This window comes from Anser brachyrhynchus (assembly GCF_964034855.1).
Source record: "Anser brachyrhynchus genome assembly, chromosome: 11".
Classification (NCBI taxonomy): Eukaryota; Metazoa; Chordata; class Aves; order Anseriformes; family Anatidae; genus Anser; species Anser brachyrhynchus.
In genome coordinates this window covers 19,140,652-19,164,098 of record NC_137706.1, presented here as the reverse complement: position 1 = coordinate 19,164,098, position 23,447 = coordinate 19,140,652, and the positions used below count along the sequence as shown (strand labels likewise).

Genomic DNA, 23,447 nt, shown 5'->3' with positions numbered 1-23,447 from the left:
AGCCCAGCACTTACAGCTCCCACCTGCTCATCGCCACATCCCTGCTGGTGTCACTGCCCCTCCGTGCTGGTGGTTGAGCCACCCCAGAGTGTCCCTTACCCCATCAGTCTTAATGCACTGAGTGGGCTCAGACCTGCTTTGGAAAGTTTTCACACTGGCTTTGCTTGTTTGGACCAAAGGAAGCTCATGCCAGCCTTTCCAAGGAAAGGAAATACAGCCCAAATGGATGGGTGTCTTCCATTACACTGCTTAAAGCACTCAAGTATTTTATCACAACAGGATCTTTGTCAAGACTATTGCTTACAGTGACAAAGCCTGTTAACATCCACTGATTAAATGGCCATTTTTCTCCAGTCTGGCTAAGCCTCTCTAATTACCAACCTACCTGTTATTGGCTACCGGCAGCGCAATTTCGAACTTGGCCAAGAACTGGAAGTACTGTTCTTCAGTTTGTTCAGTGAAGCCCGTCCCAACCAGCAGCATCCTGAGATCCTCTGCTCTGATAACTCCATTCTTAGCAACAGACTTCGAGCTCTTGATGTTGAAAATCCTCTGCAGACACTCTGAGAGCCAGACAGGGTCGAGGAAGTAGAGATTCCTCAGGCCGTGGCTTGTGTCTGGGAAATGCAGTAGTGTACCCGTTTCTATGAGAAAATTAATTGCTGCAAAAAAAATAAAGAATTGTAGATCAGTAATAGGCCAACACTAGGAAAATACAGTGAAGATGAGGAAGACTAGGAGGCACTCTGGGTAGCTTTATCCACACCAGGTATAGCCAGCATGAATAACATGAGAATAAGAGCCAAGAGAATAACATGTATCTGGGGAACACTTCAATTGGTCACACGTATTAATTACCAAGAAATCACCAGTCTGCTGTGACCTACCGGTTTGCAAGTCTTCGTAGTCTTTGATATCATTTCCAGGGTTTTGCTCAATGATCATCTCTATTTGCCTGTCTGTTAAATACTGTACATCATCATTCTGACTTCTTTTATGCTGTTCTGCAAGGACAGCTTCTTGAAGACTGAGGTAACTTCGTGGTATCTGCAAGCCACGTGAGAAAAACAGCAGGATCAATATTAGACAGCAATCATTCTGCTGGTGATGAACTGTCTAAGCTGTCTCCCCTTTACAGGGATCTTGAAGTGATGGCTTTTTCCAAAGCAGTTCTGTATACTTCACCCACCTCTTGTGGCAGCAGTAAGTCCCAAAGTTCACCTCCCGGTCCCAAACCAACCCCCCAGGAAGCCTGTCTTTGGTAAGGATCACTGCTGGAAAGCACAGTTCTCACCAATCTCCCAGCAAGTTTCTGTGAGCAAATTGAGCTGCCGACATCCTTCATGTTGCAAGTGACGTGAAAAATCAGCTGTCGGAGTCCATCGAGGCCTTCCAGAGTCTTACACGAGAGCTCACTGCAAAAGTCATGCAAGGGGGAGGATTACCAAACCTTATCAGCACACCGCCTTCCTTTCCAGGCTCACTTTCTCTTATCACTGCCTAAGTTTCCTGTGTCAAATGAATGGGAGGAAGGCTGTCAGTGAGCATTTTTAGTTTGGAGAAAAATACTAAGAAGCCTGGAAAAGATATATTAAGCCAAACTGCTTGCTTCATTCTCTGCATGCTGCTCTTCTGTCCCCTAATGCACTCTGACCTATGGGGACTTCCTTGGCAGACCAACCAAAGCCATCACCTTTTTTCCCTTCAGTGCTGCACACATCCTGGAAGGGTCTGCAAGAATGAGGAAAATGCTGTGCTCCAGCAACCACTGGAGACGAGTCTGGTCCTCAGATCAAAGAGACACGATGATGACTACCAGACACCTTTTCCCACCCTCATTCCGGCCCTCGCTCAGCTGGGTCCTGTTATCTGGGAATTGATGCTTAGATCCTGAAAGCTGGCCTCCATCCTCTCTTTAACAGCTAAAAACCTGTTCTCTCCAACTCTTGCTATTTCTGGCCTTTTTTTTGTGGGCCGGATAAGAACAGTTCTCTTCCACTCTCCTCAACAAAAGGTCTTTCTAACTGATCCCACACATGTTCCTGGGGCCGACAGAAAATGGTTTTCTAAAGATTTATCTTAAAACTCAGCCATGAGTCACGCTGGGAAGTGTATGCTCACTGGGATGCTGGAGGACCAGCACTGATGAAGGCACCCTGGGCTCACCCACACAAGGCTTTCGCAGCACGCTCCTCGCACTCCTCCAGCACTGCTCCATGCAGATGGATGACGGGGAGGGAAGGAGATTGTCTGCAGTGGGCACGGGAAGGAGGAGGCAGGAAATTGGGCAGAATGCTGGCTGGGAGAAAATGCAGGAGAAAGGAAGGTAAAGAAGGGGAATGTGCAGGATGTGGGGTAGGCGAAAGAAAGCCTCCTTGAGAAAGGATGAATGAAATCGTGGTATCGTGCTCTGTGGCGATGGGAAAAGACCTCCGAGGAGACTGAACCACAAAGCTTTCTCTCTCACACCGTGCTTCTGTGTGCCTCGAACTGGGTCCCTGGTACTTCTAACCAGAGCCAGATGAAAGAGCCAGCTGGGGTGCCTGGTGCAGCGCTTGCCTTTGCAGAACAGAGTGTGGGAGGTCTCCTGACGGCTTTGCCAGGCAGCAGATGCAAAGCGCGATGGGACATAGCAGCACCCTTCTTTACTTGCCAGCTGCCACCTGCTCATGCCCCAGGCATTGGCAATTTCACACTGTTTGGAGCTGGTTGGTGCCAGCCGGTTGCATCCATGCTCCCCCTGTGCTGCGCACTCCCCTGGCTGACAGACCCGCTTCTTTCCCAGCCAGAGAAGCCTCCTCGCCCTCGGGGCATTCTCCATCAGAAGAAGGGAGGGAGCTGTGTCAGACTCCATGGCCTGACACGGATCTGCCAGACAGCACAGCCCCTCTGTTACCACATGCGGAGAACTCAAACAGCACAGGTTTGGACTGCCAGGGGCTCAGGAGGCTGACTCACTGCTTGCACTGTGAACACTGCCACGCTCAGGTAGCGAGAAGTTCCCATGCAGCCTCCCCTGCCAAACCCTGCAGCACCCACCACGTAACAGTCATGCTTGGTAAAGTAAGCTTTGCAACATTAATTACTCAATCTGCTTGTTTCCTCCCTGTGACTAATTAATAAGCTGTATCTCCATTTAACCAGTGAGGAAGCTGAGCAGAGCAGGAGCACTGAAACAGGTGTACCACGGTCATGACTTTGGAGCTTCCAGCTCTCAGACCCACGATCAGACCCCTGAGCTGCACTGAACTTCTCTCTGATTATACTACATTATCCCAATCAAAAATAGATGAAATGCCACGCTGACGAGTCTTCAAATCAGTTCCGTTGCCAAGGAGATCAAGGATTACAAAATTGTTCAAAGTGACATAAAATAGAGTGACTGAGCTTCATAAAGGCACAGATACTTACTGCAGGTGCTTGAATGTGATATCTGGGAAGCCAGTTGCTCTGGATCCAGAGGGAGACCGACAGAGAGCCAGGACATATGCCCTCAGAGTTGCTATCCTCTCAACACGGAACTTAGTTTCAATTAAATCAAGGTGTGTTCCCACCACTAACACCGCTGAATTTGGAGCTTTGGCCTGTAAGAGAAAACAGTGACAATGATCTCATCTACATTATGTCATGGTACATTCAGTAAGGACATGTGAAAAGTATAATACCTAACAAGGGGAGTCAAACACATGAATAAAATGCGTAATATACAAATAAAATGAAGGCAACCTGTCTTGGCAGCTTGACAATAGTAAAAAGTGGTCTGGGTGTTACCGAAGTTCTCCTACAGAACATGGCTCAATAACCTGAAGCTACTGCAGAGCAGGAAACTGTCAGTTGGGGTTTATTACATAAGGGCTCAACATAAAGAGTCATCATGTCGTATTAAGTTGCTACAAGTCAACTAAATGAAGGAAACCACGTCCACACAGACAAAGGAGAAGAAGATAGCTTAACCCGTACCTAGAAGGTCTAACTCTGATAGCCCAAAAAAGGCTACTGACATTCCAGAATGGGTATCTGGGGAAGTTATACAAACATTTGCTCTGGAGGTTTATGGAGAGGTGAGATAAACTGCTAGAAATGTCTAAGTCTACTTAATCCTGAATCAGTGCAAAGGAATGGATTAGATGATCTTGTGGTTTCTTCCAACCCTTCCGTGATTTTATTACAGGGTTGGAAAGTATCCAGATTTCAGGTAACATACTGCCAATTACACTGGGATTGCACAGGCTTAAGCAGGGATCAGCCACTGGATCAAAATGACTTTGAGCACAGAAGAAAATTCAGATGCAGAACCATATGCTGATTTGCAGACAATCAATGTCTCCCTTACAGCGTTCACTGAAAACTCAAATCTGAATGGCACCAAACTTGATCTCATGCAAACACAGGAGGGAAGGCTGTACTGAGGCAGACCAAAGGGCCCACCTGGCCCAGTATTCTGTTTGGAGGCACAGACAGAATCTGTGTCTATACTTTTCATTAAAGTATAGGCACAAGGTAAGCATACAGAGACCTTCCCTGGTATGTTCTCCCAGGATCCAGTAGGCTGGAGGACACCAAATTCCTGAGCATGAGATGGTATCTCTGAATTAAGAGCATCTGATGGATTTTTCTTCCACCAATCTGTTTTTTCAACCTCTGATACCCACAGCACACAGTAATCCCAACAGACTGTGCAGCTTCGTTATCTGTTGTGTTTAGGGCACTTTCTATTTTTTGTTTCAAAGCTACCATCTCATTTGCTCATTTGATCTCTCCTAGTTCTACTGTAAAAGATAATGAACAAATACTTCCTTGGGGTTTTCGCCTTATCTTCTCACAACCTTGTCTACTAAAGCCCTCTTCATTTACCTCTTTCCCAAGCTGCAGAGGCCTAATCTAATCTGTTTAATTGGTCTGCATTCAGAAACTTTTCCATACTTATAACCATCACGCTCACCTTTCTCAATATCTTTTCTGATGCTGCTACGCGCTTGTTGGAGTGTATGAAGGACACAAGCAATTCACACATTTTTGAAATACCATAATCATGTTTTCTGCTTTGTTATCTAGATTGGGTTTCTGATTGCTGTTGAACATTAAGCTAATATGGTTGCAATGTCAAGATATTTATTTGAGAGGCATTAGCTTAGAGCCCATTTCTGTGTGCATAATGTTAAGGCAGATATCAAGTAATGAACATTGAACAAAAAAACAATCAACACCAATTAACTCCCTGCAGCTCTGAGTCTCAGCTGAGAGCTGTCCGGGAGATATATACCAGTTTATCTGAATCTAGAGTGTTAAAAGCATAACCTCAAAACCAATCTGTGTCTAATCCACACAAAAAAAAAGAAGGTGCTTCAAAACTCCTTCAGAGCGTAGTGTGGTCAAACACTAATTCCAAAATAAGTACGTACTTAGCAAAGGTTTATAAATCAGCTTTTGTTTCATTCTCTGATGTGTGTGAGGGAGAACAAAGGAAATGATAAATTTAAACCATTAAATGCTGCGATAATGCCAACAGAGCAATGGAAAATTAATTCCAAAAGCTATGCAAAATTCATAGTTTGTGGAGTTTTTGAGAGGAGACTAAAAAGACTCTGTAATACCACATATCTGTGTGCTGAGCTACTACTTGATAAACAGATACCCCGGAGTCCACCAGTGACTTCTTACCTCAATGTTCAGCAACCAGAACTGTAAGTTTGCCACAGCCTCTTCCCCCAGTGCCAAGTTCCATACAACTATGTACAATGCTTTGTCTGTGAAGAAACACTGATTGACTGTAGACATGCTTGCCGGGCCTCCGATATCCCAGACATTGAACTCCACTGAATCAACCTACTTAGACAAAGAGAAGTGTTCAAATCAAACGGTTGCAGTAAATCACAGGGAGATAATAGCTGAAGCATAAACCTACGCCTGCATAATGTATGACACAAGAAGGGTTTCAATGTCCTAATTGTGCCTCCAGGAAAGAAAAATCAACAAGCAATTGTTAAGCAAGGCTACTACTTCCCCACAGGAAATCAAGACTAATTACTTGCTGCTAAAATGATAGAGGTGCCCTTGATGCTGGTAAATCTCCAGTTAACGCTGTGGATTCTCCAGTACAAACAAGGGTCTCATTCTGAGCCCTGTATTTCACTGCATCTTGAATAGAAACTGCTTCATCCTTGTCTGTGCCACACTTAACAGGACTGCCGAAACTAGTTATCTGCCACTGCGAGGGGGAGCAGGAAGCCTCCTGCTGAAATCATTTCCACAGAGCTCAGCCCCAAGCGAGGCACACCAAATGTAGGTGCCTGGGAGGTGGGAAGCTTCTCAAGCCTTTCACAAACATTTCCTGCCTGTCGCTCGGAGGCTGCTGACGTGAGCGTGCCACAGCAGAGATGGGCACGAATGACAGCTCGCTGTAATTCAGACTTGCTGACTTTCAGGGGAATGTGTGAATGGAAGTCTCTCCAGCTCGGGTTCTCCTCTGAGTAGCTCAGCACCCATTCCTCAGTGCAGGCCCACAACAGCACTAAGAGGGAGAATAGCTCTCTGCTTAAATGGTATTTGAGCTTCCATCTGCAGTAGGAAGTACCTACATACCTTGGAGGCTCTGTCTCTAAATTATTTTACCCTGGGGAAGCAAGAAGCTTGTGGATCAGCAGGAAACCCTTCTCCAGCCACCATCCTCAGAGCATCCCATAACTCCAACTGGGCCCTGTTTACTGGTCCAACTCCAAGTATTGCCTGATCCCACATGACAAGTTACTCCATGAGATTTCAGAGAGGAGTCTAAGTATCTTGGTATGGCTCTGATCTAGCACAGTCCCAGCCTGAAGTCTCCCAGGAACAGCTGGAAGAATTTCCATATTGTTTAAACCAAACCCTAACTAGCACCAGGGCTGCCTTGTGCATCCAAATGACCTTCAGCTGTGGGTGCTTGGATGGAGAGACAGATTCAGAGGTAGGGACAAAAGCCTGTTCAGCAACTTGGATCCTACTCCAGGTCTTTGACACTGTCTAGGTTTTTGTTTCATTCAATTGCTCTTCAACACAAAATGCACAGCTCTCTTCCCCCATCAAAGTCTTCTCTTTAAAGAGTTGGGCTGCGCTTGCTCTTTTCTTTCTGTCTCTGGCCTGGCACTCTTTGCTGTAGAATAGCTGAACTCAGCAGGCTCTTCCACCCCTTCCAAAACAGCCTGGTGGCCATGGCTCTCATCTGAGAAGTGAGAGCAATGCGTTTACACACCCTCAGTTCTGACAGGAGCTCAGGATCGGTTCTGCATACTCTAATCCCTCTGGTACTATGCAAGCAGTGGACAGAGACACCTACAAATCTCTCAAATACTTGAATAAATTCAGCGCTGTCCAAATCAGTTCAGTGTGGGTTGACATAATCCCTGGATGAGCCACACGAGATTCAGAGTTTAAGGTATGCCTTAGATATCCCTAGATCACAACCAGAAGTCAGGCATCCTACCTTTCCCCCACCTTTTACATTTAGAACAGTTCTGACATCAAGGGAGTGCAGCTTTAGGCATGATGTCCCATTTTGTGGCCCCAAATGAAAGGACAATCCGCTTGAGAGAAGCCAACTTAAAATATTCTCTCAAAATCAGCGACCAAAAACCACCCGAGCTGGGACAGCCAGACTTCAGGCAGTCTACAAATAGCTCTCACCATTTAGGACAAAAAGTCAAGGTTGAGTTCTCAGAAAAAGAGAACTGTCCTCTAATATCAACTGGAAATGAAACAGAGGAATTGTGACAGCTCTAAACAGGTCACGTGTGAGGTCTGGTTCACAGGTAACGGGAAACTGCTTGTTGCAAAAGGACAGGCAATTGCAGACCCCAAGGGTCACTACGAGGCTCAAGCATCTCACAGGGACTAAAGATCTTCAATAGTTTTTCACCTTTGCCTTGTGTCCCACTGGCTTGGGTAGTTCCCATTTCGTTGTACGTATGGTGGCATCGCTGTGCATCATCTGAGGGACTTTTCCTGTCTGTAGGATCTCAATCAGTGTTGACTTTCCCTGTCGCGGAGGACCGATGACGATCATCTTCATTAGCTTACACTTTTCTGCTTTGCGCAGCTGGGCTCGTAAGTACGCCAGCACTGTTTTAGGGCCTACGGGGGGGAAGCAAACAGGCTTTATCTGTGGTTAGCAGTTACAAACGTACATATGTACAGCAGAACTGCACAAAACCTACTGCTGCAGACACATCAGCTGAATTAATATTTTCCCTGGAGTTTCGCTGTGGGCTGAGACAACCCAGAGAATAAACAAAGAAACCTCTAGTGGACAAACCTGAGACAGAGACCCCAGAAAAAGGTCACTGCTTTGAGACTCTACAATGGAGCACTGTAAGGAGAAACAAATGCTGTGGCTCGTATGCTTCAGAATCTCAAAGGAAACATAAAATACTAATTTAGTATTGGAAAATACTCAGTTTTTCCTTCTACTTTTATGTTTCTACTTAAAATTAGATTTAGGCTTCAACAGTGTGCTGGAGAAGGAATAATTCCTAATAACTTTATTCCCACAGGATTTTCTTATTAAAACACACAAAAAAGAAGACAGTATTGTAATTGATCCAAAAACCTAGCAGCTTACAATAAAGTTACTGCAATGTGACTGTGACTGCTGATCCTACGCACTTCAGTCTTTAGAAAGAGTGTCTAAATACCCTAAACTATACACATTCAGAGAGCAAGCCACAGAATGTATCCAGCATGCAAACAAATGCAATACTTATTTGCAGTAAGTCGTTATTGTAACGTGATCTACCTTAAGCTGATCCTATAGGCAGAGCTTAGCACTGGCTATCAAACTTGCAGATATGTGTAGGAGGTTTATCCTATGCAATTTCTGTTGTTAATCGCAACAAGGACTTGGGTGCACACTGTCTTTTCCTGTTTGGGACCATTAAAAGGATGCGATTTTCATTAAATGTTCATTCAGTTTAATAAAGCACACACAGGATCAGACTTACCCTCTTTTCTGATCTCTGCAGGAACATTACTGATACTTAGTTCTTCGATATCCAGCTGCCAGAGATTAGCCAGCTGTCCAAGTTCTGGAGGAAGCTCTCGGATACCAGGGTTACTGTACAAAAACAAATAAATCTACCAACAACCAGGCTTTGTGTGTAAGTAGCTGCTCTCACAGACTCTCAGATTACACTATTCTCTCCTTGTAGAAATCTTCCATTACCATTTTAATAAGACTACTCAGCACTTTAATAGTAATTTTCATCCTAAAAGTGATGTATAACTCCAGTTTATCCTCTGGGGCAGACAAGTGTAATCATCTTTACTGGACAGTTGAGGAAATATAAGCAAAAATGATGAGTTATTGACTCAAACACTGATAGAAGCAGACAGCAGAAAGCCAGCATTAACTAGAGGCACACTAGATTCCCAGGCCTGTGTTCAAAGCATTAGATCATCTTCCCTAATTTAAAAGGTTGGCTTCCTCCTTATCTAAAGCAAATGATGGGCACCGTTCTAACAAGGGGCTGACTATTCCCAGCTTTTTGACTTCAAAAGCACTGGACATCTGGGGTGGGGCTCCGCAGAAGACTGGTCACTAAAACAACATGGAAATAATACTGCATAGCTTTTCCAGAACATGGACTTACTTTCCTAAATAAAGTTCTGTTAAACCTTTTAGAAGGCAAACGGACTGCGGGACAGATTCCAGCTGATTGTCGTTCAGATAAAGGACTTCCAGAGAATCACTCAAAAATGCTGGAAACTCCAAAAAAGGACCTGAAACAAGACAGGAAACAAATTGCACCTTTAAAACATAACAGGTACCAAGGCTCTGTACCAAGAACCTTCACCTTAACTTTGTAGGCAGGACATGAGGTCATGTTCCTTGGCAGGAACCACCACAAAGCAACAGCAGAAAAGCAAACAGCCTTCAAGAGTGACCAAACATCAACGCTCACATCTCAAATTTTTAAAGCCATGGTGATGCGCATGTTTGAAGGTGACAGTCTCCAGGACCTCTGAGGTGCCAAGGGAGGAACTCCAGGCCTGCCAAGATAACTATACTTCAGAGCATGAGTGGCATTTAGTTTCTCGTTGTTGAATAACTGCTAACACCTTGCCAACTGCCCCTATTCCAGCCCGACAGCTCGCAGTGAAAGGGCACACCAAAGGCACATGTGTTTCTCAACATGTTTTTTCCATGTTGTGCAAGTAAAGCCCCAGACTGGGCAGAATTTACCTTCGGGCCCCCATGTTGCATCCTGGAGCAATATATGGTGAATCAAGTCAGTAACATCAGAGAAGAAAACCCAAGCTGCAGTTGACACACTGCTACCCTATGTCACCTCTAAAACACCGCCTGCATTTGCCCCCGTTCTGTTTTATACTGCAAGATCTCACGGCACTTCAGCCTTCCTATACGGCTGAGCAGAAACTAGCTTATTTTGGGAGCAACCCAAGCAATAATAGCGACACTGCATGGCTGACTTGCTGTTTCTGGAAAGGATCAGACAAAGGGAAATTCATCTGGTTCCAAAGAGCATCATTTTGCTCCACAAATTACTCCAGGGATGGTGGCATGAAAAGCTGCCATGAATTGTATTGCTGTCTTAAGACTGTCACATATATCTACCAAGAAGCATCGTGAAGTCAAGGCAAATTTGGCCACACAGGGACATGCAGATTTTGAGTCTCTGATTAGGAAAGTACAAGCAGCACCATCTGCTGCCTCCGCAGTCTGTAAAAGCAACTTGGAGATGCGATACACATCCTTCCTCAAGGATGGAACAGTTGTACTTCCACCACGATCTTCTTCCCTTACAGAGAAGGCTTGAGGAACTATAACTAGATTTAGCCAGAAAAGAGAAAGAAAAGAAAATGGAAGAGGTTTTCACAGGAGAAAGTTCCCCAGTTCTAATTTTAACAGCGTTTCAGGCCTGAGCTATGATCAGGAAGATAGAGACCCACTGTCTGCAGGGGTGTTCATGTACGTGACAGGACTGTCTGCTGTGGGCAGGGTGTCACAGTCTGCCTTTGAGTTTTCAAATAAAAAATCATCTCTGGGATTATTTTAGGAGAACTGCAGGCTTATTCATGGATTCAATTTACTTCCTTTCTGGCTCATCGCTGGACTTAAACTTTTCATTGTTCCTCTTCAGGGCGCACCTAGGCACAGACAGATTTAGTCCCTCTTGGACACGTAGAAGCAAACACCTAAAATAGTAGCAATACTCTCAATTCACTAAGGAGTCCAAAGCGAAAAGGACTGTACAGTATTGGAAGCAAGCTCAAGGTGTTTATGAATTGCAATTATTTATTCATGAGTTATTTATGACTTCTCTGGCTTGAGCTCAGATTTTCTCTTAAAGAACTGTAGAAAAATTAAAACAAATCCCATCTTGAAAATGTATTTTTGGATGAGTAAATGCCACCAACACCACGTGCGTGTGCAAGAAGTTATTCTGAGACTTATCAAACAGATACAGTGAGCATCCATAAATTCTTCTCTTTAAATAATCTAGACTTGTGTAAACCCCTTTGTTGGCAAAATCACACGGAAACTTGCCCCCCACCTCGCTAGGAGATTTCTGTGAGCCACTGATGTATTCCAACTGCTGTTTTCTCTTGTTCTTTAAATTCTTGGCCACATCCTCTAGTCTCACCAAGCTATACTTGGCACAGGAACAGAGAAAAGGATGAGCTGGCTTTGCTCTGTCTCTGTGGCTCTTCAACCATGGCACCAGCCAGGTGGGCTACCCTGTGCCCTGCCACAACCCAAGGCAACCTCAGGCAGCGCTGAGTTGCACCAGGGTATTACGTGCCAAGGTTTTGCAAATGTTACGAATGCAGAGTCCGTTCCCTCCTGCCTTATGCAGAGGGGTTATGCTGGGTTTGCAGCATGCAGAACTTTCCATTAGGACAGCAATTCCCTTGTAGTGCTGGTTTTAGCTGTGCCCTTTGCACTCTGCCTACTACTTCTGCCCTCCTCTCCCCCTTGGGAAAAGCTGCTGAAGCTGTTCACAGAGGAGGTCCGAGGATACGTCAAGACTCTACAGATCGGCAAGATTCAGACTCCTTCCAATTCTTCCATGTTCAGGATTTCACTGATATTATAGCATTTCCATTCCAACTTTCCATCTCCTACTTGCAAAACAGCATAGTCCAACCCTTTCTCCTCATTTGGGTGCACATACATGACTTGCTGCGCAGCAGCCCCTACTTCCACAGAGGTATTGGGGCATGACTAGTTTTACCTGGAGATCCAGGTAGACCCTCTGCCTCCCAGATGGACAGACTGACTGTTAGGACAAACATTGCTATGGCTATACATATTCCCTTATTATAACTCGGTGCACTGACCAGTTTTACCTATTCACATTGATGCGAATGCACATTTTTCAGGGGTGCTCACTATGAAAGCGATTGCAGGAGGGTCTTTCCCTCCCATGAGCAGCTGAGGACTGCTCTGCTGTGCGTCACGAAAATGCCAGCTCTATTCCACTCCGTGATTCTCAAAGACCGCTTTAGAGCAAGTCATTCTGCAGGCAGTTCAGAATGAGAAAGCTCTCCAAGTGATTTAAAATAAAGCAAACAAACAAAAAGAAATGCAGATGAATCTCACAGTGAGCAGGAAGCTGTAAAAAATATATTCAAATATTTCTTTGTTCTCTCTGGTATTTCATGTGTGCTAAATCCAGGACATCTCCTGTGCTCTGCTGCAAACTTCAGGGGCAAATCATAGAGACTGGGGAAAATATGCTATTTGCAAATTCAACAACAGAAACAATCCTAAGAGTAACTAATTACAGGTTAGTTTCCCTTCACTACACCAGTTAGTGCTCTGGCTAAAAAGAATAATTTTCACCAACAGAATAAAAGTTCCATGAAAGAAACAGGTCTTACCCATTCTTCACCTTCGTATGTTGATGGTAGGAACCAGCTGCACTGCTTCTTTAGAAATATTTTATCTGAACACATTTTCTCTTTATTTAAGTGCAATTGCACTTAAAATTGCAGCTGAATTTATGCTGATCTCCCCCCAGGCAAACTCCACAGATTCCTGCTTCTTCACAGCCCACCTCAGCCCCACTCTCAGCATTTGCACCGCTGCGCACCTTACCTGCCTCTGGGCCACAACGCACCCTGCTCCTCGTGGTGAAAAAGGGAATCCGCTTTGTTTTAAATCCCTCGTCATTCCTGTCAGCAAGATAAAATGGCAACATGTGGAAAAATGAGCTTCGATGTGGCAGTTGAGAACTGTGCTGGAGCTCTGTGCCCGTGACAGATGCAGAGCAGAGCTGGACCCTACCCAAGGCTGTGGGACGCACAGCACGGTTCTTACGGGTTCCTTTCTGGTTTTGGTGGTATTGAAACCCGCTGCGCAATCACAGAGCTAGACTCCACCAACACTTGTCCAGGCCCAACGGTTTTCTTCTGGCAAATTAGCAGAGCTCTGCAAGGCTGTGCTTTCAGCTCCCAGGGCGAGAGCACTTGACCCCCAGCTTTATGGGTGTCAAGGTTAAGTAGCCTGTCAAACAGCAAATTGAACAAGCTTCACGAGGAGCACTGGAGAACCGACCTGTTGCCACTCCCTGCTCTCACCAGAGAATCTCTGACAAGGAGACCCAACAACACAACTAGGGAAACACACCGAGACTGAAAAATGATAATATGACCTTAGCAACTGACACAGCAACTCATAAAGACTCCAGAAAAATTTTTGGGCAGTCACCCAGATGGGAGGACAGAAGTATAACACAGTTAAATGCATCTCTGGAGAAGACAACGGACCTTTAAGTCTCTGTGTTAAACATCCCTGTTGTAATTTCTAGATAGAAGAACATCACCTTTTTATTAGATGACTTTATTAATGTCAGTATTCTCTATGAACTTGCAGCTGCTTACACTTCCATTTAAAAAAACAAAGACTTCTCATATTTTCCAAAACAATACTCCCACACTAACTGCAAACTGCAGCCCAGCCAGATGGTTTATGGTTCAGATACGCTCCCCACAAACTAGTATTTGTAGTGATGAACCACATATTGGGTTAACGAAATTCCTACATGTTCTGAAGTTAAACTGCCATTATCAGTAATCTATTTAATAAATGATATAGTCTGCTAAGCATCCAAAGAAGCAGTAACGGATAATTCATCACTGTCACAGACACACAATATACTTGGAGACGTGGTATGCTGATGTCAATGCCTTCATTGCAGGTAATTAATTCACTACTGACACCCTTTGTATTACACGGGGGGATCGGTTTTGCTATAATTTCTTCAGCTTTTGTTTTCTCAGACAAAAAAAAAAAAAACAAAAAAAAAACAAGACCCACACCACACTTACTTCCCAAGTTGGTTTTTTGAAAGATCCAGTGATTTAAGCTGTTTGCAATTCCACTTATCTTGTGAAGGCAATGTAGCTAACTGATTTCCCAGCAACTTCAGGGACACCAAAGACTAAAAGAAGAGTAGCTTGGAGTTAGAAGACAGAGTATATCAAACACACAGAAAGAGACTTTTTAGCATGGCTTTTAAAGAACTGAAACAAGAAGAGAGCACATCTTTTTCATCGGAACATCCTGTCCAGCCTGCCTAGCATGCAAAAAAATTCATTTCTGTCTACAGCAAGTATATTTTTTGCACAAAGCAATACCACTATTAGTTTGGGGAGATTATTAGTCTACTTGCTGACAGATTCAATTGGAAACAACCCATTTAGGAGGACATTTTACTTTTAGTAAGGAAACCCTTCCAAATGGAAAAGAACAGCATGATCTATGCACACAGTAAGCCACATACGGATGAGAATTCGTTTATGTCTGTGCAAGCTAGTGTCAGAATGGGCTTATACCTGTTGCATATGTATAAGATCAATGTGAAAAATGTGAACTATTTCACGCAAGGAAAGTTTGCATTTGCTTTGTTATTATTTGTTTGTTAAAACTGAAAGGATTTATATCACCTTTCCGTGATTTATAGAATTCACCTAACAGCTTTTTTTCCCCTCACGCCAGAAAGAAATTTCAAAAACAAGAATTGAAGCTGATTTATACCATTGACACTGTACAGATAGGACTTGGCTGCAAATACGGTCAATAAGGTTAACCACAGGCCCTCCTTTAACTGAAATGCAAAAGAAAAAACGCATTTCACATTCAGATGTGTAAAGTTTCTGCTCTTCCATCTGTCTTTAAAAATAATGTTGAGGCTCGAATAAGCATTTTCATTTGGCTGACAATCCAATTTTCCACTGAAAAACAATTGTCTATGTAGGATTTCCAAGTAGGTTTATTCTGCAAGTTCCCCCATAAAAAATGAGATAAGCAAATCATCAACTAAATTATCTCATGCCATAAGTAGAGCAGTATTAATGAATTATACCCCATGGAAATCCTGTTTTACCAGCAGAGACTTTGGCTTCAAGTGTGTTAAATGTTTTATGTGCTCCACATAATATAAAAGGTTTATGCCCCTTTTCATCAAGCAAGATTAACAGTGTTTCACAAAGCCAGTCTGTTGGCCTTCCTCCCTTTTCTCAAACGGAAAAAAATAGGAGGTATCCATGTGACAAAAGCAACGGACAGCCAGCAGTCGCTGCAATGGCAATTAGCACGCAAAATGCTCCCTCTAGTGACAGGAGAGGTGCAGCACTGGGCCCTGGTGGGACCTAGGGAAGGTGAAGTGAAATGTAAAACTGCAAATACGCAGAGCGAACCACGAGAGGAAAAGGTTGGAGAACTGTGCAAACTTATAAAACCCTCCCTGCCACTCTTGTCTTGACAGCCAACGCTTTTATCATCATTAGCCTGCCGCTGGCTCAAACCTCCTGTTGGAAGGAAGACACGGTCCTCCCTTGGCGCCTGGTGTCGAGCTCTCTCCAAGTACCAGCATGAGGCTGTTCAATGACAATGCTTCAAACTTCTCTCCCGAAATATCCCTGAACAGGGGGCTGGAGGGAAGGGAGGCTGCACAGTCCAGAATTAGCAAAAACTCTGTTTTGTGTGGTCTAGCTGGGACGCTTCATTTTCAGTCAACTGTATCCACGTTACATGTCTCCCACAAATGCTGACAAAGGCAACGCTCCAGGAGAGCTAAGCGCCTGGTGGGATTATATGCAATGCTTATGTGCTTGCTCCATAGGAGGAAAATTAGTTACTTTCAACTGGCTGTGACTCTTCGCGACTAATTCTGGAGATTCACGGTCCTTGTTTTGCAATTGCCTCTTCTCTCTCATCTCTAACTTCTCCATTTTTGTTGCCTTTCAGGAGGGGAACGAGAGCTTCCAGAACTGAGAGAATGGCAGCAGCAGACAGCTTCCTTCAAATCTGCTGCTGCGGCATGCAGAAAGGGCTCTGGTGTGTTAGATTATACCAGAGGAAAGGGATGAGAGCATCCAGATTATGCTGCCTCAGTCAGCTCGTGATGTGGAAAAGCTGAGCAGAGTCTTACCTGAACATGTCCACACAACACAGGTCAGGTCTCTTCAAGAGAAGCTAACTAGTCTCAGAACTAAGACATGGCTTGGAGCACGTCTAGTTCCTTTAGAAAGCAAGGGATAGGAAAGCTGAGAAGGCCTCTGCTTCCCTTATCACCACATTTTTAGTACATACATCATATTAGTGACTGTGAACTGGTGTTAGACTTTAGACCCCTCCTCAAACCAAGCAAAGGTCCGTCATAAACTACACGTCTCACCAGCTGAGGTCAGAGACATGCTTTCAAGTCACAGTGCCTCCCCTGCTTTCAGCTTTTGCCAGGAAGGGGACAGCTCACTACTCCTCAGCACATTATGTGTAGCAACACATTGCTGCCCATTTCTCCCCTTTCCACATCTGCTTCTGGGGAGGGCTGGAGTGCAAATGCAACCCTATTCACTGACACGAATTCTATAATCAAGGAGTAGACCAAGCCACAGCTGATCCAGGCACGGACTCTAGGTGCTCACTACACTCTGGCCCTGGCGGGACTGAAAATACCTGTTATTTATTTCTTCTGTGACAGTACATCTGAAGAGATACAGGTAAAAACTGGCATTAGTTACAGCAGCCAAAGTTCTCTATCTTTAAAGACAGATCATCAGTAGGGATTGCACTGAGGTCTTCTCTAATGTCCCGTACTTGGCACGTTCATAGCCCTCTGCAGCCTCTGAGCAGCAGGAGCCAAGGAAATGTGCCCTTGAAGAATCATCTGGCATTTGAAATCTACCATGGTAGTTCCGACCCAAGGGGTTTACTTTTAATGCATACAGAAAAAAACAAGTTTTGGAGACAATAGTCCATAGGATTCATTCCATTTCAGGAGAAACACCAATTGAAAACAAATGTTTTTCAATTTTCAAAAAGCAAGCACAAATCTACAGGGATTGTTAGAAACAACCAAGGCAGCAAATGATCCTCAGCATTCCTCTAGCCATGAGCAAGATGCGTATTTGCAGCAGACTGCCGAGTTCCAAACTGGACACGGATATAAACCACCACTTCTGCATCCCTCCCACAGAGGCCAGCAGTGAAAAACTAACATACTTCTGCAGAAATATTTACCTCTATTTCTATCTGCATGACTCTGAGTTTCACAATCTAGAAGGGAACCTTGAAGGAAACCCCCAAGTTCTGCTTGGTTTCATGTCAAAACTATGTGAAGCCACAGATTCTGAAGAATTCTGAAGTAAAACTGTGGGTCTCTGCCATCCATGGGGAAGAATTATTTAATTTGCACAAGCCAAAAGATAAGAGATGTCAAGTAGCACTGCTAAGGGCATTCAAATATGCCATTTTCAAATCATAATATCAGCAGAGAACAACTAGTACTTAATCACGTAACACCGGTGTGCCAGATTACAAAAACACATATTTATTTGTGAGCACACTTGAGAACATTTGTATTTCAAAGGTTGTAACATGCAGCCATAATGCAGTGGTTGTCTTCTGCATTGTGCTCCCAAAAATCAAAGACATCCAAAGAGTTCTTGAAAGACCTGCATCAAAATCTAGGTATGCCATGACACTGGATGAGGGCCAGAATGTAATCACTCATGGGGTTCATGGGGTGCTCAGAGGCCCTGCACAAAGGCTGCGTTCATGACCACAAAACAACAGGCAGTCTCCTACCTTAGCAGGCAGTCACCACTATGACACTGAGCTCTGAGTAGGTATTAAGAGAAATATGTGCAAGGTGGGAAGAAATGACACTTACTTCAAGCTGGAAGAGTCCCAGTGGAACTTCTTTTAGCGAGTTCTCAGAAAAATCCAGTTCTCTGAGGTGATTTTTCCAGAAAATAGTGAATGCATCAGGTAGGAATTCCAGTAAGTTTCTAGATGCTTTGCAACATTTCTGGAAAACATAAAAGAAAAAAAACACCCAAAGAGTAGTAATCATCTCTTTAGAAAATTAGGCAGGTCAGATGTCATGCATTTGAGGCATTAACACACTCATTCCAGGCTACTTCTTCAGATATTTTGATCTAGATAAACTATTGCACATGCAGGTACATAGTATTTGCTGAGCAGACACATTCACTTAATTGATGGGCAAATTCTTTGTTGGGCTAAAAGTATTTCAAAAGTTATTTTGAAAATCATCTCCATTTGCTTTTCAATCATAAACAAACACTTTGCCAAAGCATACTGTTCTCCTGCTATCCACAGGGTCTTGTCATTAACTTTTCCTGTAATAATAATGAATAAAGTGACAGCAATGTGCAGGTATGGATGCCTCATTTATCCATGGGTTTGGGCAAAGTTAACTTTGAACAAAGGCTGACTGTTCTATAAAAACCGTTTTAGCCTAAGACATCTGACAGCTTTGTAAGCATCACAGCATAGATTTTACACTGTTTCAACAGCTTTTACAGCCTGTGACTCTGACAGAGCAGTTTGACTTACCAAGGGGCAGGCCCAGGGATCTGGAAACACTTTCAGCTGATTTCTGGAAACATTCAGTATGTTTAGGGACTTGAAGCAGTATAGAAAAACCGTTGGAAGTTCCACCAACCTGTTGTCAGAGACGTCAAACTCCTGCAGCTTCCTTAAGCCAATCCAATTAGTTGCTGGAAAACACAAAGCATTGCAGGCTTGGTATAAGCATGAGAGCAGTCTCATCCAGCCAGATGATGAATACTCGCTAGATAAGAGCCAAAGGATATCATGAGGGATAAAAAATAAACAGGCATTTCATGTTCTTTGGACAAAGACTTGAGAGATGCTAAGCATCTGTAGCTAATACCGGCTTTAAGTCATTATTATAACAGTTTGGGGTTCTCTACAAATCAGGCCTTGAAATGTAAGCATAACAAGGGACTGCACGTACTGTTTTCCTCGTCAAATAACTTCTCCATATGGTTTTTGGCAGCGATGAGTTTTTTAAGGTTTTTAAGATGTAGGAATCCAGAAGGGAGAGTAGAGAGCCTGTTGCTGGATACATCGACCTCGAGCAACCTGTGATTACAGAAGATATTTAGTCAGGCATCAATAAAATGCTAGCAAAAACTCCTGTTGCCATAGACATCCAGCACACACACCTTGTACATATAATTTCGTCGGATGACTGTACGCTGGGTAACTCCGTCAGCTGATTGTCAGCCAGGCTGAGCTTCCTGAGGTTTATCAGGCCCCATGGGATCACGGATGGAAGGGAGACCAGGCAGTTGGCAGACAAATCAAGCTCCGTTATCTGACAGGAAATATCAATCAGCCAGTCCAGATCCACCCAGGGCAGTTTGAGGTTTGACCAGTTCACACACAAAGCCTGCATATTTCAAAAAAAAAAAGAAGAGAAAACCACATTAGTAAAAGCCCTCTTGCTTGACTGCTTTCGGCCCGTTGCAACGCTGGGAATCTGGCAGATCAGAGCCCAGGCATAAACATTTTGCTCACTTTCCAATCTGCTTCTAGGAATTAAACTGACTCAGAGATGAAATCATGCCTGGATATCAGCAGCCCGCACTATATAGCTGCTCCATGACTTCACTCCCAAGACCACGACCAAGTGCAGGCAGAGGACCAGGCCTTCTCGGCCTGTCCACCACTAGCTCCGGCCTGCCCCGCAGCGGGTGAGCTGCCCTTGCCTGAAACCACCCCTCTCAGGTCCAGGGGAAGCCCTGTGGAGCAGCCAGCGTCTGAAAAGCTTGTGGGTCTCTTTCAAGAGGGCATGGGTAGGTCTGTGAGCACGGCGATGACTTCTCATGAGGACGCCTGTTGCTGGAATAATTAATATATACCCGGGCACCTCTCCTCCATCGTGAACCTCCCAGCAACAGCAGCCCAGCACTGTTCTGGGAAGGTTTAGGTTTAGGTTTAGATGTTGAAAAGCAACATCTGGGACAGGCAAGGGAAGGCGAACACCCTCTTGTAAAGCATTTCTCAACACTACGAGTTTGTTCAATATAATTCAGGAAGATACTGTATTATCCGAGAGAGACGATTTTGGCAGTCGCTTCCTTTCTAGACAATGTTTTGCTGCTTTTGACAGTTATATGAGGAAGTCATTTTATCCTCTTTGGGGAAAAAAATTAAAAAAATAAAAATAGTAAAAAAAAAAAATAAAACAGAAGTTGTGGATGGCAAAACTACTTATATCAGGTTCCAGCTCAGACAGAAGAAAACATGAACACATAATGGCCATCAATGCAACGAAACAACCTGAGGCTTCATTTTCAAAATCTCTTCGTTGCCTTCCAATAAGATCTACAATGCAAAATACTCATTTTAAATCTTCTAGTCCCAAAATGTTTTCATAAACTCAGTGGTTTTGATGAAACTCAGTCCTAAAACAGCCTCAATGAAGTGATCATTAATTCACCACCAGGAGGCAGCAAGGACCTGACAGCGAGTTTAATTTGCTTTTCAATTTCGAGTATTTAGCTTTTAAGATTTTTAACTCCAAATTTAAAATTAAAAGGAATAAATATGGGGAAGGGAGAAGAAAAGGGAAACAAAGGTCTAACTCAAATGCTTATTTGAGACTCAGAACTCCAAGTAATGGAGACTGCATAGGTAAATATGTAGGAGGATGGAATAAGTTGCACTTTTTAGAAATTAATAATAATCATATTTAGTGTTGACATCGAGCTGTTCAAATGTTCGCTAGTGAATCCTCAGGACAGCCCAATAAATATGAATGGAAATACTGTGTCCACGGTATCACTGGGGAAACCAAGGCAGAAAGAACAAGCTGTCTAAAGCCACATTCACCGTCATGCCACAAGGCATCCCATAGAAAACACACCAAGCTAACTGCAACGGGAAATCAAATTATGCAGAGTTACAGAGTTACGCTGAACCAAACAAATTCTGCTTTATTGTTAGCTTTTCCAAGCCTGAATATTTAACAGCTTTCCACTTACAAAATCTTGTTTTAAACTCTGTATGCAATTTTCTCTCAGCTGTAACAGCCCAGGAGCAAGCACGTTTACTTCACTGGACAGCAATCAGTTGTGATTTACGGCGTAAAGTCATTCCTAGCTACCCAGTGCTAGGATGTGGCACTGATACTAACAGACTAGAAGATTTTTCTGGCATGAGGAAACCTCACCAGGGAAGGGCACATTTGTTCTGATACACTTGACTGTTTTTCCTAGTGCTTTGAATTACCCCTAGAACTCAAAATAGCATCCAGACGCCTTAACCCAGGTAATGCAGAAAGCCACATCTACACTACAAAGCCCTCAAGTGGTACTGATACCTGTCCAGCCACTTCTGAGCATGTTCAGAGCACTTCTAACACTATTATTCTGTATTTTAGAGAGAGAATTTTCAGCTGGTTTAGCTCCCAGCTAAGGTCTCCAAAACCAGACTTATAATGGTACTGATGCAGGCGCGGGGAGGAGCCCACGGCTGGGGAGAGGAGGAGAGCGGCATCACTGTAGTTCCATCCTACATCAGTTAATCAGTTAAAATTGTCCCTAATAGAAATATAGCTTAATCAGCAAGGAAATTCTACTACTGATGCAGTTTATACCATATTGCAGTTTGTAGTGATACCAGCAAAAGGCTTATGTCAAGACAATTACATCTCCACCATGACTTCTGCTGGTACAGAAACAAAACCATCACAGTCCTACCTAACAGCGCTGGGTAAAATCACATGCTCTGCATTAGCAAAATCACATACCACAAACCTCCCACTCTCAGAAAGAGTTCAGAAAGGGCCCAATACCCTACTAAATGTGTGCCGTGTAGATTTTTAACAGGTTTTTCTTGGGGTAGGATTTTTTCATAGCCCTCTTCAGGCTAAAAGAGAAAGGTGTAAAGATCCAGCTATGGAAATCAGAATACAAGCATAGTTTGCCTAGGCATGTGAGAAACGTTTTAAAAGGGAATGAGCCATTTTAACAACCTCAGCTGGCAGTGCATATTCCATCCTGTTCCTTTCTATCCAAGAGTGCAGACTTTTTCTGTCAAAAGCTATGGTGAGATTCAGCCAAAAATGGGTGTGGGGGTTAAACCACAATAAGTAGGGGAAAATCCAAGCTTTTAGGCAGCAGTTCCAGACATCTCCATGGTCCAAAAATAACTGCTGCCAAGTAAGGGTCTTCCCACTTACCCATATCATCGTCAAGACACTGGGTCTGGAACAGAGTTTTAACTGCTAACACAGCAGTGAAGGACACAGAAAGGTGGATTCGTCTCACAATCTCTATTGGAACCATCACTTATCTCCTGTAACCATCACAAAGATCCTGTTCAGAGGGAGACTGAACTTCAGAAGTGAAGGAACTATTCACATATTTCCCCTATACATGCAGAAGCAAGAAAATGCAGAATTACAGACGAAAGTCTGGGTGAATATTCCATTCAAAAGGATATCCGTAGGTCCTTCAGTCAACACAGGGTGCATATATCCATGTAGGGCTTCAAAATTCTGGCAGTAATTGGAACAAAGGCCTTGAGCTGGCTTGCTCATTTGGTTTCCACCTCACAGGAGAAAGCAGACTCTTTGTGTTGAGTTCCTGAATTCAGACTCCCGAGCCTCAAATTTCCTGTGCGACACCAGTCACTGGCTCAAGTTACCCAGGCTCTGCTTGCCAGTCCATATAATAAGAACATTGCCCCTTCTCCTAGGGGAGCAAGGAGGAAAAATGTACTACACACCCAAACTCCCAAATGTCCCGTTTTCTTGCTTAAACTATTCCCAGCAAAGCTGCAAGAAAATAAATCAGAAGAAAGAACTGTTGGCATTTATCCTCTCCCTCTGTTCCTGCTCTGTTTCAAAAGGATGCTCCCTACAGCAGGCCCAGGCTCTTATTTCAGAACAAAAAAGAACTTGCCCTTGAGCAGACCAACTAATACTAAGATATATAGCCAGCTTTTAGCAGGTTCAGACAGGACCACGAGCCTCTGCTGCTTCTCATTTCAGACTGATACTCATCTCAACTTTTATTTAGATTATCACATATCATTTACCTCAAAAATGCAGAGCCCTGGCCTCGGGGTATTTAGTGCGATAGAAAGATAACTGCAGAGTTCAGAT

At 43.8% G+C, this 23,447-nt stretch overlaps 1 protein-coding gene across 7 annotated transcripts in view; it reads right to left on the bottom strand.

Moving 5' to 3' along the window:
• LRRK1 (leucine rich repeat kinase 1) overlaps positions 1–23,447 on the bottom strand; it is a 76,892-nt gene that overhangs the window by 25,519 nt on the left and 27,926 nt on the right. For all 7 annotated transcript variants that reach the window (XM_080607658.1, XM_080607664.1, XM_080607659.1 and 4 more), the window contains 14 exons: positions 19,498–19,724; positions 19,287–19,414; positions 18,863–19,026; positions 18,174–18,311; positions 14,326–14,438; positions 13,094–13,170; positions 9,621–9,750; positions 8,973–9,085; positions 7,892–8,106; positions 5,662–5,826; positions 3,412–3,584; positions 1,295–1,415; positions 888–1,047; positions 386–662 (listed from right to left, as the gene is read on the bottom strand). In XM_080607658.1, coding sequence (XP_080463784.1) covers positions 386–662; positions 888–1,047; positions 1,295–1,415; positions 3,412–3,584; positions 5,662–5,826; positions 7,892–8,106; positions 8,973–9,085; positions 9,621–9,750; positions 13,094–13,170; positions 14,326–14,438; positions 18,174–18,311; positions 18,863–19,026; positions 19,287–19,414; positions 19,498–19,724 — 2,201 coding nt within the window. The remainder of the gene's footprint in view (positions 1–385; positions 663–887; positions 1,048–1,294; positions 1,416–3,411; positions 3,585–5,661; positions 5,827–7,891; positions 8,107–8,972; positions 9,086–9,620; positions 9,751–13,093; positions 13,171–14,325; positions 14,439–18,173; positions 18,312–18,862; positions 19,027–19,286; positions 19,415–19,497; positions 19,725–23,447) is intronic.